Source organism: Pinus tabuliformis, chromosome 7 (assembly GCF_031772625.1).
Source record: "Pinus tabuliformis cultivar Carrire ecotype Pingquan chromosome 7, CPIR1, whole genome shotgun sequence".
Taxonomy (NCBI): Eukaryota; Viridiplantae; Streptophyta; class Pinopsida; order Pinales; family Pinaceae; genus Pinus; species Pinus tabuliformis.
Genome location: NC_142293.1, coordinates 313,890,322 through 313,906,082, shown reverse-complemented (window position 1 = coordinate 313,906,082; position 15,761 = coordinate 313,890,322). Strand labels below are relative to the sequence as shown.

Here is a 15,761-nt window from a genome sequence, read left to right as displayed (position 1 = left end):
CCATTAAATTGGATGAAGACTTATAATTCCAAACTTTCATTACCTCAAGACCTTGATGATCACAATCACAACGGGGGTCACACTTTCATGGCAAATATAACAAATGGTTCAACTACACTAAGTGATTTGCAACCACAGTTTCCAGATATTAAGGGACTTTTAGTAGATGTAAAGCCAGCACTCTTAATTACCTGTGATGTAGAGTATGAGAAAAATACATTTGAGTGTTAAGTGGCAATGCCTAAGATCATAAAATGTTTAAATTTTGCTTCAGTGTTAAGTGGATATGGTTCTGACTATTTTTTGTGTGAAGGTATAAGTGGAAAGATTATGCCAAATTTAATAAAAAAATTAAGTTGTTCTAATCGGAAGGTTTGGCTTGAATCAATAGAGTGTTAACAAAATTCTTGAAGAAGCAAGTAAATGCATTCAACCTACAGATACAGGTACAATGAATATATTTGGAGCATTGAGAGCTTGCTTATTTGACACAAACAAAAACCTGGCCACTATAATTCTAACTACTATTGGAGAGATAGAATTTGGCCTTATTGTGGACAAGAGAAGTAAGCGTATTCTCTCAAACATTCTTAAATGTCTCAGTGACAAAAAGAAACAAATAGATGGTCTGGAAATGTGGCAAAAGGCTATACCTTCTCATGGTAAAGAAATGGTTGAAATTGTTGATACCCTTATGTGATGGACTCTTTTACATTTTTGTGAGTCAAAAACAACATGTCTGCTTAAGGTTCTTGAATTTCTTCCTGAACTTTTCGAGGCTATAAAGAGTGAGGGGTATACTATAACTGAATTCAAAGCTAGCATCCTTTTTCCTTGCTTAATTGAGAAGTTAGGGCACAATATTGAGAAGGTACAAAAAAAGACACATGAATTAACAAATTCTTGAAATGATACTCACAATGTCAGTACAGCACTAAGAATGAGAGGGATGAAGCATGAAAAACTTCACGCAGATTTCAAAATGTTTATATCGAATATGAACACTAGCTGCAACCATTGCTCGAAGCTATTGGTCACGCTTTCTTCCAAGGATGTTGAACTCTACTGGCACAATGCCACTGCTATATTGGCCTTGTCTCAAGCCTGGCATCAGTTTCAAGATTTAGATATTGAAGCTAAGTGTCTGATAATTGCATTCATCGACAATAGAACTTTGGAGAACATAGTGGACATGCTAGAGAGTTCGGACATCAAACTCAAGTTGTTGGCAGCACAATTATTGACCATATTTAATTCTATCACTACAACTATCAGTGCAATGGGTATCATTGCAACGACTGGGGCATGTTTCACTGCCCATGGCACCATGAGGCCCCTTGTTCAGATGCTCAGCTTGCCCAATCTACGAAGAGATGCAGTTACCGCTCTTGAATCCTATGTATCGAAAAAGGGAATTTCCCATAGCCTTATAACAGGAGGGTTACAGGTTATCATGGATCTCTTCTTCTCACCCAAGATTCAAAACGATAGGCTTCTTGCACGGAGCCTCGACTGCTTGCTTTTGTCCACGATCAGTTCTAGATATGGAGAATGGACCACTGATGGAGTGGCTCACTTCATCAAGACGAGCAACCTTCGACTCCTTAGAAAGGCCAAAACTGTCACAAGCCTCGCAATCCTGATGATAATAATCTTCATAAACTACATCGAAGGTTCGTTAGAATTGGTGACCCGTGCAGGGCTTGTGAGACGAGTGTTTCACTTGTGGACTATGACGTCTGGAGCACAGTAGTGTTGCAGCATTATCATTTTGGCCCAAGGTCGCCAACACAATTGTTGTATTCTCACGAGAAACGATAGAAAGAGACACGCCATAAGTAACCTACACATTGGTACGGGACAAGTCAAATTAATGGTGGTGTTAGTTATAATCTAGGATATTAAATATAATTTAGGATAAGAAAATTAGTTAATTAATTAATTAAGTGTTGAAGTTTCTAAGTCTACTAGTTAGAAACCCTCCATGCACTTTACTGATTTATTCCTACCTACTTGTTATGTTACTTAACAAGTTATTTACAATGTAAATACTGAAAATAAACACTAGTGCATGCTCAACATGTTACAGATCATCAACTGAAGGAAACAGAAACAATCACACCAAATGACACTATTATTTTTGGACTAATGTCCCCGGAAAAACCCAATGCGGGAAAACCAGTGCAGCTATCTGAGGGTTTTCTTATTAAGCAATTTCAGAGTACAATCTGGGTGCCAAATCCGGCTTACCCAACAGAGAATTTCCTTGGCAATAGTACCTCTCAGTCTGAGACAAATGTCCCGACTAAAACCCCGGATAAACCTTCCCGCAGCTCCTCGGCTCCAATCTGCCCCAGAAACCCCAACATCTGCCTTTCTGGACTGCGTCAGCCCCTCTCTACCTAGCGCTAGCCCTGCGTCACCGTGAATGGATCTGTGTCAATCTTCTGGCCCTCTGCATCAGCAACGATAGCCTCTCTGAAGCACTACGCAACTCCTGGCTGCCTCTATGTGGCCCTGCATGAGCCCTAGCTGCTACTGCGTCACTCTCTCTGGCTCCTGTGTTGCTCTCCTGGCACTATCTATGCCTCTCTGTTTCTTTGTACTCAATGCCCCTCAGCTACAACTCTGATCACTGATTCTATCTCTCTTAGCAAACCCCGCTCTAGAAAATAGAATGATTGATCATCTGGTGTATTCTCGAAGTGACCCTCAAGCCTCTTCTTATACTTTTCTCTCGTTGATATATCAACGGCCGAGATTAAGTCCCTAATCGACGGCTAAGATTAGATCAAGCTTGATTCATGTTTTTTGGACTATTCTAACACAATTTTATATTAATCAACATAAATATTTAATTTCCCTAAGTTTAGACTTAGAGACTCCATTAAAAATATTAATTATTTTAATATCTCCTAAACTGTTTAGAATCTGCCCAAACTCTTTCTGGATATTGGAGATCTCATGTGCTCCAACCTCTCCACCAAATTTCATGGCTAGAGCACATCCAATGCTACCACAAATCAACATTAAGAAACAAATAAGATTTAAAATTATAATAATTAATAAAAAAAATTAAAGAATTAAAAAATAAAAAAATAAAAAATAAAAAATTGAGAAGGAAATGGGTGAAGTTCAATAATACCACTTACACATGCCGAAGTGATGTGGACAAAGTTTTTTGAAGAAAGGGGCAATGTTATGAATATAATTTATATAAAAATAAAATAAATAAAATGAATAAATAACAATCATAATTATAGTTAATTAATGATTAGTTAATGAATATGCATAGGACATGACCATTCATGAAGGGGCACCTGCCTAGTATATAAGTGGGCCCTCATTGTAACATTCATTATCTTTGTTCTATCATATTATCAATAAAATATTATTTACAATACAATTGTGTGTTTTACATTTTACAAGCACAACAACTTAGAGTTTTGTTGTTACATCCATAGTAAAACAAGTACACCATTGACTATCCCCAGTTCCTGCGTTCCTATCGGTGGACTTGATTATGCACAAAATAAAATAAATTCCGAGAGAGCTACAAACACTGTTAATAATACCATAATAATGCTAATCACATTAAAAACATGTAATCTCTCAGTGATTAGCTAAGGGAATGGAACAGAACCTTCTTTCATAAGCTCCTAGCTGTAAAACACAGCTCATCTCCAAAAATCAGGAAACAGATATATCTCCTAGGTTTCCCACTGGTGTTGTGGGAGATGACTCCTCCCACATTTGCAATTTCAAGGTATATCATTTTGAGTCTCCCTAACCATATCCATGCTTCTTTCCCCCATCAATGAAACCTAAATGCCATCTAACATTTGAGATGTGCATTAGGCAAACAGAGAAGCAAAGATGAAGAAAGTATGAAAATTGGCCATTCAAAGATTTCAGCAATGTGGCTCACAAGTAAATTGTCCAAAAAATATGATGCTTTATATTTACACAAAATCCAAAAGTGACTTTACATGGGCCTGCATTTAAATCTCCCACAAATGAAATCACTATAACGATGATATCCAAGGAATTATTGATGCATCTTGGAACTATTATTCTCTTTTATTAATATATATTAACATGTTTCCAAGTTAAAGGTTGCTTACTAGGAATCATGTACAAATGGAGACGAAACAAAAAGAGGTCCAAAATTTAATCGAGAGGATGAAGAGTGCAAGATCCACCACTCCCCCAGAATTCCAATCACCGTCAACTTCTGATTTATGGATGTGACTTGAGCCAAGCATAGAAGCTTATAATCATGAACTTCAACATGCAGTGCCGGACCAAGCTGCAAATGTACAGATATACTTCAGAAAACATTCAGCTTATTTAAACAGCATGCAAAGCACATTTGTTGCTTAAAAGCAAAAGGCATCATTAACTCTATATAACATCACATCTTATAGCCTACATGAAGAAATTCCAGCCTCCAGTTTAGTACATCTAGATACAGACAGATATTCATATATTTAACCTTGAAACATAGTCAAAATGCCAGTGAAATGTATAGCAGAAAGATTCCAATCTTACCTTCAACCAGTCAAATCCATGCCTCAAAGGAAGATTTTGCTGTCGCCACTGAGAGAATTTCAATTATTAGTATTTTCAACAGAACACATCCACTGTTTTAACATAAGCATATCAGCAATAGGAGTTAAAACAGAAAATTTTAAATACAAATCTGACAATTCAAAATTGAGAGGACAAGCATCCTTTGAAGTATAATATAGAATTGCCACAATTACAGTGAAGACAATCCAAAAGCTTAATTTCAAATGCATCTTCTTGTAACAATTACAACTAGAAAGAGTTAATGGGCTACCAAGTTAAATTTAAACAATATCCTCAAAACAGAGGTATCGAACTTGTCCAGAGCTCCTGAGTCAACAAAATAAACAGTACTCATCAAAGGCTTCCCAGACGCGACTAATCCAGAAATTGGAACACTCGCCAAGACTAGCAAGTCCAAATGAGACATTCTTATTAGATTTTGAAGGATAAATGTCTTGATGATGAACTCGCTTGACACAGATACTGATGATCTCTCTGACCCACCAGTATTTGAGAGACTTGATACACCAGCATCACAGTTTCGCGTTAGTCAGTTGGACTAGGAGTGACTAGCAATTCAGGGGCTCGCTCTTTCAGGACATATGCTAAGCGTCCTCATATATGAGAATCAAGAATTGAGACATTGTCTATATTGATTTTTTTATTATGTCATGACAATCAATCTTCAAGATTTTACCTTCAGACATTTGAGATAAGGTTATTTGAAAAAATTTATTATCATATTTTTATGGAAGTAATGGATGGAAAAACCACTATTTTGTAGTTTTATAGATTCTGCACAAATGACCTTGTATTTTGAGCTTGCATTTTGTCTATTTGTCAAGTTTTTTCAAGTCTTGGAGCTAAGTTTTGCCAAGTTCCCAAGTACTTCCAGGTCAAAACTTGGCAAAGGTTTTTCTGAGTCCAATTCTGACCACTTTGCTTCAAACAGATGTTGTCATGTATCCATTTGCTTTCCCTTGGCCAGCCATATACTAAACTAAAGAATTTATTCTATTTACCAGTCTCACTGCTAACTATAATTCCAATGAGAGCTTCCCATAGCTCAGCACAGATTTCTAATGCATCTACATGCACTACTATAAATGCACAAATAGAAATCTTATGTGAGGAGTCACAACTCAGCTTAGTGTGTCTATGCACAACATGCATATACGGAATCACTAAGATTCTATCAATTATATTTCTATTCCTATATAGTATAAATCTTCAAGTCGTACCCACGTTTTACAACAAACACCATTCAATATTCCCAATTCAAAATACATGCATGAATTGAAATCATAGATATTAGTAAATCTCCCTAAACAAGAGCAGCATTAACAGCATTTCCATATCCTAATCATATTCATGAACTAAATATCTAAGGAATAGCATTCATTCGATCTTCAGGAATACATATCAAACAGAGAAAAGACAAAGAAATATCAGAATTGTGTAGAGAGAAGAATACTCATCTCAACCAAAGGTGTCCATGTCATCCGGCTGCATAGGAGCAATCTACCACCCAGAACAGGTATAATTGTCAAACTTTCCGCCAATTTTTTTTAACAAAATTATGCCTAAATTTCATTGAACAAAATTATAACCTCATTAAACTACTCTCGTCAATAGTCAATTTAATTATGAGTGATTTTGACAATTGCACGCGACTCGTATAGAGTATTGACACGTTAAAATATTATCGTCAATAGTCGATTTAATTATTAGTGACTTTGACAATTGCACGCGACTCCTATACTGTATTGACACGTTAAAATATTATCGTCAATAGTCGATTTAATTATTAGTGACTTTGAAAATTGCACGCGACTCCTATACTATATTGACACGTTAAAATATTTCAGTCGATTTAATTATTGACACGTTAAAATATTTCACTTGACAATTGCAGGCGACTCATATACCCTATTGACTCGTTTAGATTTATTAATCGTCAATAGACAATGACATGCTTGTCATACCGTATGGACTGGTTGAAATTTATTAGTGGATTTAATTATTACCCACTTGACAATTCAAGGCCACTCATATACCATAGACCGTATTGACTCGTTGAAATTTATAATGGATTTAATTATTAGCCATTTGAAAATTGAAGGCCAATCATATACCATAGAGCGTATTCACTCATTGAAAGCCATAAGGGCATCCAGCACAGACCCCACCCCCGAGTTGGATTATGAGACAACAAGGGAAAAGGGACTGCCCATGGGGATCTATCTCTCGTCACAACCTGCCCACAGTGATACATGACTCAGCAATGACAAACAACAACCATGAGTCCCCATGTTGCCGACTCACTTAAACTCCTTGGCCAGCTGTTGATCAGCCCCTGGGGCCTGGACCCTTTTCTCTAACAACCACTCCCTAACCTAGGTTTCACTTAAACTCCTTGGCCAGCTGTTGATCAGCCCCTGGGGCCTGGACCCTTTCCTCTAACAACCACTCCCTAACCTAGGTTCAGCCAAGGCCCAATCCCCTTACAGATACACTCCATCAACAATCCTTCGTTTGCAAGGTTACTATTATGGCAAGAAGTGTTTAAGCTGTTTCTCTTCTCCTGGGCAATCTGATTCAGTCACACAAACCTATCAAAATCTTCTGTCAGGCATACACTGGTGACACTGGTGAGTACAGGCAATACTCTTTCAGAATCAAGACCTAGAGTAGACTTCTGATAGATACATTCTTTCTTCCCCAACCCATTTCCTTTGTATCAGCATTCCAAAAATTGGAGATTGGTTCCAATGATGGTCAAGAGAGAGAACCGTCACCATATCCAAGTCCAAGGCTTGACTAGAGAATGATAGCTCCATTAGACTTAGTGGAATTATAAAGTTATTATCATGGTTTGGCCTATATCATCCAAAGTTGCACATATGCAGTTCTTGCATATTACAAATTCAATATATATATATATATATATATATATAAAGATGCACATGGTAGAGACTTGCCAGGAGCACAAGGGGGCTATGAACCAGCAAGAGGGAAGGCTGGGGATCTGGATGGAAAATAAGACAAATTACATGAGTGCCCTTGTTCTCGAGATTCCTTCAGCCAATGTAGATCCCATATCACCCTTCACAGCGGAGCATTCTTGATATCATCCACTTGCATGTGAGATTGAACGAATATATAATTGGGCAAATGGGGCAAAGTTCCTTCTGTCTTTAGAACCATGATTCCTTTACCCAGCATATTTCCCATGTCATGCTCCATCTTGCATACTCCATCCTCCTTGTCCTCTGCTCATTCATTTTCCTCTAATAAGAGAACTTTTTCCATCACTTTTCATCTATGTTACCTTCATGTTTCCTTATTGTTATCATGTTGAAATTATGTTACACCCATGCATCTTGCGTTGAGATAAATCCTGGAGAAGAATTTTGATGTCTGATGTCAGTGTAGAGTTACAGTTGGGAATAATAGCTGCCTTAGAGTGACCCATAGTCTGACCACACTCAGTTGCAAGAGGACCAAACCTTGCTGGATTTACTAATGGTTGCCTTGGTTGATAAACTCCATGTTTGCACCATTATACAATAGTGTCAAGGTTAATAATTTATGTCTTTGAACCTTCTTGCCTCATTGATTAGGTAAATGAAGGAATCCTGAGGGGTGTAGAAACAAATGGGATTGCCCAAGACTACGTTAGAGAGAGGCTGAGAGGAAGGTATCCAGATGGAAGATAAAGTGTTGGTGATGTCTAGAAGTCCATTGTGGGTGTTTACTTTTCACCGAACTCTGTGGCACTACAAAAGGTTGAGGCTGAGATAAAAACCTGTTGGCAGATTTCTCCCTTCTTGTTTCATACCCTAACTTAGGGGTGTATCATCAATGGGTACCTACAATGAGTTGGTTAACCAACACTATTTAGTTGATCACCATGTGTACTACTTTATCGGAGATAAGTATCTCCATCTTCTTTGCCATGATGTGTGATCTTTCTATTGTCATGATGTTTATATATTAATTAAGTTCTGTTAATCAATTTGATAAACGATCTGCTCAAAGTGTATGCAAACTATATCTGCAAACAGATTCACAACAAACTATTGAAAGCTGTTAGAAACCCAAAATTGAGTCATTGTCCATACTCAAACTGCAAAAGGATTCATCAGTCATTTTTAAACATAATAGGTTACCAGCTTAGAGTGTTTAGTGAGGTATACAATAGATCTGTGACTGCTAGCCACGTTGACTTCCGCTATCTATGTTGAGGTTGGGCTCTTCCATTTTTAAATGAAGTATACTCTGAAGCTACAGATAAAGATAAATCTAAAGGTTCTTTAGAGCATGACTATGTCTTCTTCCATTCACATTGAACATGATCCACCAGTAAGGAGAAATAAATTCTCTTCTATGTTCTCCATCACATTGTCAGGAAAAAAATTTCAAGTGATAAGCATGATTTCCTGTCTAGAGTCAATGTTCTAGTTCACAAGTAAAATCATACTCCAAGCCTTGTAACTTGTAAGTGTTAGAATTTCAAGCCCTAGATGACTAATGTCCTTATCAATGTTGCGAAAATCGTTATCGGGAGTAAATCAGCGAGGGGAAAAAATCGTAAAAATTGGTAAAAGTCAGCAAACAATCGGCAAAATAAAAAATATATAAATAAATAAAAGTAAAAAAATTTCAAGATTTTTTCCCAAAAAATCGCGATTTTTAAAAATCGGGATAAATGAAAAAACACTGAATTAATCGTGTGATATTATTAGGAAAATGAAAAAATCCCGATCTTTTTATGTTATCACGATTTTCGCAACACTGGTCCTTGTGATCTCAATCAAACAAATAAATTATTGAATTTAATTAATACTGAAATTAAATTTCAGACTATAGCATTAGTCATACAATAGCTAGAAATTTATTTAGTGGAAGAATAAAAATTAATTTCAAACATACAGGTAATTACTCCTTCAAATCAGATTTTCATTCTTTCGAAAATATCTTACAAGGAAACCTCCACACTTTGTCCAAAAAACAACACTTCACAGATACGAAAAACGCACTGAACCGAGCTCGTACAGTCTAATGAAAAAACCAAAAATCGCAGAAACCAATGTACAACCTGTTACCCACCACCTATGGGTAGTGTGTATGGGAGAAAAAAATTCTCCTAGACAGTCCTCAGTCGGCAACCAGCTGCCCCTTGTAGCCACCAGATAGCTCGATGTGCTATTTTCTCCGCCACATGAGCCGATCATGTGGCCCCTCAACCACTTGTCATGAATGTATGTTTGAAGGTGGGCCTTCTGACCCCAAAGGTATGGCTTTTCATTGGTATAGTTAAGTAATTTCTTTACTTGTCATGGGCACTATTGGACATAGATTGGTGGGGGGATTCCACGGAAAGAGTGGGTTAGGCTTATATTCTTGTCTCTATTGCCCGATTTCGGGATTACCCTTGTATTCTAGTCCCATGGGGTCTCCTTTACTGACCATTTGGCTTTTGGGTTGGCACTACACAAGAAATCCTAATTTTGGTTGCGTGGACCTGCTTCCTGATACCACCTACATCACTCCCCTTCCACTCATTTTACCTCCATTCATCTATTTTCCTATCTGGGTCCACATCGCGTTAGCCTCCCCGTCCCCTTGTCCACACCTTGGGTCGAGCCTGGAACGATGCCCCGGAGGTTGATGCAACTAAAAAGAAAAAGAAAAAAGCATAATTGGCCACATTCAACAGGAAATTGTACCACAAAATGCAAAAAATTATTGGGACAAACACATTTAGCACGTGGGCAAAAGCCAATACATGAGCTATACCCCCTTCCATGGCCATCACCCTGGTTCCTGTAGGCCCTAAATGAGCCTCCTCCATCATTCAGGAACCCATGATTGTCCCAACCCCTGGTGGGCGATGAACTGCCCCACCTTAAAAGGGGTGTCCACTGCTATACTTTACACATCATGCTCTCATTCCCTTGAGCCCCGAGTAGTTATGAAGAAAAATCAATAAAAGGCAAAAGGCATATGAAGAAGGGTGGAAAAACAAAGGTTGGGTAACTCATGTATCACAATTTTCTCCCTCCTACACTTATATACCCAAGTATGGGCTTCCCCTATTATAGCTACCCTGGCACCTTGACATGTGGCCTGGATGTTTCCCCTGATCCCCACTCCATTCCATTATTATATCATTTGCCACCTACCACTTGAAGGATGCACCATGGACATGTCACCCCCTTTAGAGGTTGAAACCACCTAATAGGGTCCTTGGCTAACCCCCTATTGAGCTTGGAGACACTTATACATACCAAAGCCCACTATGGAAGGGCATGCCACCATGAAGTGCCCCACTGGTTCCATGACTTGTAAGCTCTTTTACTTTATTATTCTAATGATTTGTTGTATTGGAGGGAAAGGGGATGCATTGGATCTTATGCAGGATTGCAAGTGGATTACCATTTGGGGCTTGGTCTCCCTATACGGGGTCCTAGCCCTCCAGAGAGCCTCATTGGCACTTGTAAGGTAGGCGTTGAGAGCTTTGGGCCTACACCATAGCCGAAATTACTTCATGGATCCCCAGCAGCATTCATTGATTACTCCAATTCCACCTTTTGGACAAGGATGATGCACCTGGTTCACCATGCCCAGCCAGCTCCACATATGCACCATACACTTGGCAGATGTTCTAAGGCCCAGAGGATTGTTCCCCGCTGCAGAGGAAAGGCTTATGTCATCATTCCAACCATTATTGATGGTCAATAGGCACTTCCGATCCATTTGGAGACCCATGAGGATGACCTCATGCTCCCCCTCCCACCCCCGACACCCACTTGGGAGCACCACAGGTTTTTTCTTGGAAAAGAAGGGGTCAAACCTTTGTCCACTATGTTTGGAATCCATTTCTACATCATGGCAACCTTTGGACTTCATTAAGCCTCCTCAAAGGCCCAACGACTCACTCAGTCGATCATTCGACCCTCTTGAGAGGCTTACTCAGGTATTATTGAGCTATTTGGTGGGCTTGTCACCAAAAGTACTCGTTATTTTGCACATTATTTTATTCTAGGGGCTAAATTAGGCAAAATAAGCTAAATTGAATTCATTAGACATTGTATAAATAGATGATGAGTTTATTCATTCTCTCATCATCACTTGGATTGACCATTCTCTACTAAGAGATTTTCACTATTCTTTTTGGAGGATGAAATTGGATGGATGGATGAATTTTGATGTCTGGATCTCTTCATTTTTGTCTTGGAGATTCTATATTAGCATATGATGATGATTGGATATACTTGTTCTCACATGTAAGTGTTCTTTAATGCAACTTTATTATTTTCTTATGTCACATGCATGTTGCTAGGGAATTTTGCTATACTAGGTCAAAATTTGTTGCTTTTCTTGTGTGAAAGAGTGGAAATTTGCCTTTTATTAGCGTTGCATCATGTCATGGGCCATGTTTGAATAAGTGAATGTTCCTAGAGATATTTTGTTGAAATTTTATCTTGATAAGTCATCGCATATTTTCCATCGAAGTATAAAGACCTTGAAGCAATTGTCACATGCCCTAATTGCCATGCGAAATTGTTCTAAATGCCTCCTTGATGAAGTGAAACCATCCCAAACATTGGAAATCATCTTGACTCCATTTCTCCCAAAGGATTAGGCACTGGTCCTCCACAGGTGATCACCCTAAAGCACATTTTTCGCACTTTTCTCTCTTTCTTTCTAGGTCCAACCTACAAAGGTCTAGGGCATCAATTATCTCGGAATTTAGCCATCCAAACACTTCAATTTTTGGTCTACAACTGCGCTGGATTTTGCTCTAGAGGCCCCTCCAAATTTGAAGAAAATTCGACTGTGGGATCTCGAGATATTGCGAGCTCTAGCTCAAGGACAATTTCCTGCCCTAGGTTTCCCTTGGCTAGTGACCTCGTTGGGATCATTCCATTACCTTTCATTGAAAATTCTTTCGTTGATCCCCTTCTCCTCCCTAATTAGGTCAATCACATCATTGGTTGCTCAATCCTATCCCCTTGACCTAACTTGGGGCCCACTTGGTCTCTTGTGGCCCCATAACTTTTGGAAGGTAATTCTTCAAAGACCATTTGGAAACCAAACCTTCATAAGGGTTTTTAGGACTAGGTCCCTCCTCAAGAAGTCTCATTCCCTAAAGCTAGCCCCTAAGACCCTCTTGGCCCTTCTTAGGGAGCCTTTCATCTTGCCTCTTAGGCAAGCAAGCCATATATTAAGCCTCTCTTCTGAATAGGCCTCTTTAGGAATCACTCTTTTCCCTTTATTGACCAATTCATCTAAGTGATTCCCTTCATACCAGATCTCCTCCCATCGGTGAAAGTCCATAAAGAGTAGGGAGCTTTAGTTGAGGTGACAGTGGACTATTGCTCCATTGTTTCCCTTGACCTAGCAGTTGCCCTCTAGGATCCCCTTCTAAGACCCCTACTAGTTTGAGCGGTAACATTTTGGCGCAGTTGTCGGGGATATGAGACATTTGTTTTGTTCCCCATACGACATATTGGCATACCATCATTGGTGACTCCATTGGAAGAATGAAGCCCTAGTTCTTCATTGAACTTCAAGGTCAATGGTTGTAGGGTGAAGCAAGCATTTGTTAAGGCAATTTTAGTTCACCCTGGCGACTCCCATGATATCAATATATAAATATCAATGGTTTCTAAAATCTTCATGAGTGGTTTCCTACTTTGGATATCACATGGGTTCCAGGATACCCAAATGGCCTGGATTGGAAGTTTATGCAAAATATGCCATAATTCAAGGGTGATCCATGCACAATGATGGACCACATAGAAAAACTTATTAAGCATGCTTCCGAAGTTACTGTGGTTCATCTAGATAGCTTCATGGAGTTATTTATTGCTTCTATTTAATACAAGCATCGAGGTTTGTTGATTTGGGGTAGCATCGGATGTGCTCTAGCCAAGAAATTTGGTGGAGAGGTTGGGGCACATGAGATCTCCAATACCCAGAAAGGGTTTGGGCAGATTCTAAACAATTCAAGAGATATTAAAATCAATGTTTTAAAACTCCGACTCGGCCGAGGGTCGACTCCGACTCAGTATCGACTCGGCCAGCTCGATTTCAATGACTCGGTCGTTGTAAAAAATACATTAAATATTTATTTTTTATAAAAACACATAATTTTAAAGATTTTCATTCATGTTTCCAAACACACAGCATTAGAATATAGATAGAAGACAACATATGATCAAAGTAGGCTCATGAATATATCCATTATATCAAAATGGCACCCAGTGCACTGTCCAATACATACACGGTGATGATATAGAGATCAAAACAAAAACACATAACCAAGGAGGCTATAAATGGCCTCTACAACAAAAGTCTATGACCAGTACTACTGGCTACTGCTAGAGTTGCCAACATCATCTGGCTCAGTGTTACTTGGGAGCGGGAGCGAAAGTGGGGAGCAAGAGCGACATTTTCAGAAGCTCCCGGTTTGGGAGCGAATCCCGGAGGAGTTCAACAACCAATGTCACTAACATCAAGGTACATAGAGGGATTGGTGCTCTTGATTAAATACGAGTTCCATACCCTAATACATGACAAAATTCAATGGAAACATTGCAATCCCCCAATCCTGAAATCTTGAAAAACTGATAAGTATGTTGGATTTTGAATGAAATCTAAAATTCTACTTTCTCCATATGAAATCCAATGAGGCCGGAACCACTCTCAAACATCCTGAGTCATTTCATGGTAATGTTAAAAATTTAAGTAAAAGGATGAAAATGAAGATTAAGGAGAATGTCACTTTTACTTAAAAAAAAATGCATTTTTGGGGTTTACTGGCCGCATGAAGTGACCTGGCCGAGTTGATACGGACTCGGCCGACCGAACCAGTTCGACGGCCGAGTCGCAAATTTTTTTACCAGCTCGGACCAACTCGGCAGAGTCGGTTCCGAGCCGGCCAGCTTTTAAAACACTGATTAAAATAATTAATATTTTTAATGGAGTCCCTAAATCTAAACTTAGGGAAAATAAAATATTAATGTGGATTAATATGAAACTATGTTAGAATGGTCCAAAAGACATGGATCAAACCAGATCTAATCTTAGCCATTGATTATGGACTTAATCTCGGCCGTTGATATGTCAACAGGGAAAGTAAAAGAGGAGGCTTGAGGGTCACTTGGAGAACACACCAGAGTGATCAGTCATTCTATTCTCTAGAGCGGGGTTTCCTAAGAGAGATAGAATTAGTGATCGGGAGTTGCAGCTGAGGGGTATTAAGTAAAAAGAGACAGAGAGGCAGAGATAGTGTCGGGAGAGCAGCGCAGTAGCTGGGGAGAGTGACGCAGAGCCAGCGAGGGCTCACGCAGGGCCATGCAAAGGCAGTCAGGCGTTGCGCAAAGTCTCAGAGAGGCCAGCAACGAGCCAGAGGGCTGATGCAGGGCCTCCTAAGACTAACACAGACCCATCCAGGGTGACGCAGGGCCAGCGCTGGGCAGAGAGGGGCTAACACAGTCCAAAAAGAGGCTGACGTTGGGGTTTCTGGGGCAAATTGGTGTTGTGGAGCTGCCGGAAGGATCCGGGATTTCAGCCAGGAGATTTGTCTCAAACTTAGAGGTATTACTGCCAAGGAAATTCTCTGTTGGGTAGGCGATTTTCGGCACCCAGATTGTACTCTGATATTGCTTAATAAGAAAACCCTCAGATAACTTCACCGGTTTTCCCACATTGGGTTTTTCCAGGGACATTAGTCCAAAAATAATGGTGTCATATGGTGTGATTGTTTCTGTTTCCTTTAGTTGTTAATCTGTAATATGTTGAGCATGCACTAGTGTTTATTTTTAGTATTTACATTTTAAATAACTTGTTAAGTAACATAACAAGTAGGTAGGAATAAATCAGATAAAGTGCATGGAGGGTTTCTAACTAAGTAGACTTAGAAACTTCAACATGGTATCAGAGCATGATTGCAGATCACAGGAGGACTAAGGACATCATCCGAGTGGAGTAATAGTAGCAGAAAACAGTTGTCCCGCGCTAACAGAAGTTGTTTCTAGCAGAGCAACAACAAGGGAAGGGTGACGCAGTGCCTGCATCATCAAGGGTGATCCGGGAAGAGGTAGCGCAGAGGCTAGGAATGGCAGAGGGAGCCTCAAGCAGAAGCTGGGAGGGATGACGCAATTGGCTGAGGAGGC

At 39.3% G+C, this 15,761-nt stretch overlaps 1 protein-coding gene across 3 annotated transcripts in view; it reads right to left on the bottom strand.

Annotated features, from left to right (window-relative positions):
- Positions 1–3,542: 3,542 nt before the first annotated feature.
- Positions 3,543–15,761, bottom strand: part of LOC149247169 (uncharacterized) — a 256,396-nt gene continuing 244,177 nt past the window's right edge. For all 3 annotated transcript variants that reach the window (XM_089458140.1, XM_089458139.1, XM_089458138.1), the window contains 2 exons: positions 4,552–4,599; positions 3,543–4,309 (listed from right to left, as the gene is read on the bottom strand). In XM_089458140.1, the coding sequence (XP_089314266.1) occupies positions 4,124–4,309; positions 4,552–4,599 (234 nt within the window). In that variant the 3' untranslated portion in view covers positions 3,543–4,123. The remainder of the gene's footprint in view (positions 4,310–4,551; positions 4,600–15,761) is intronic.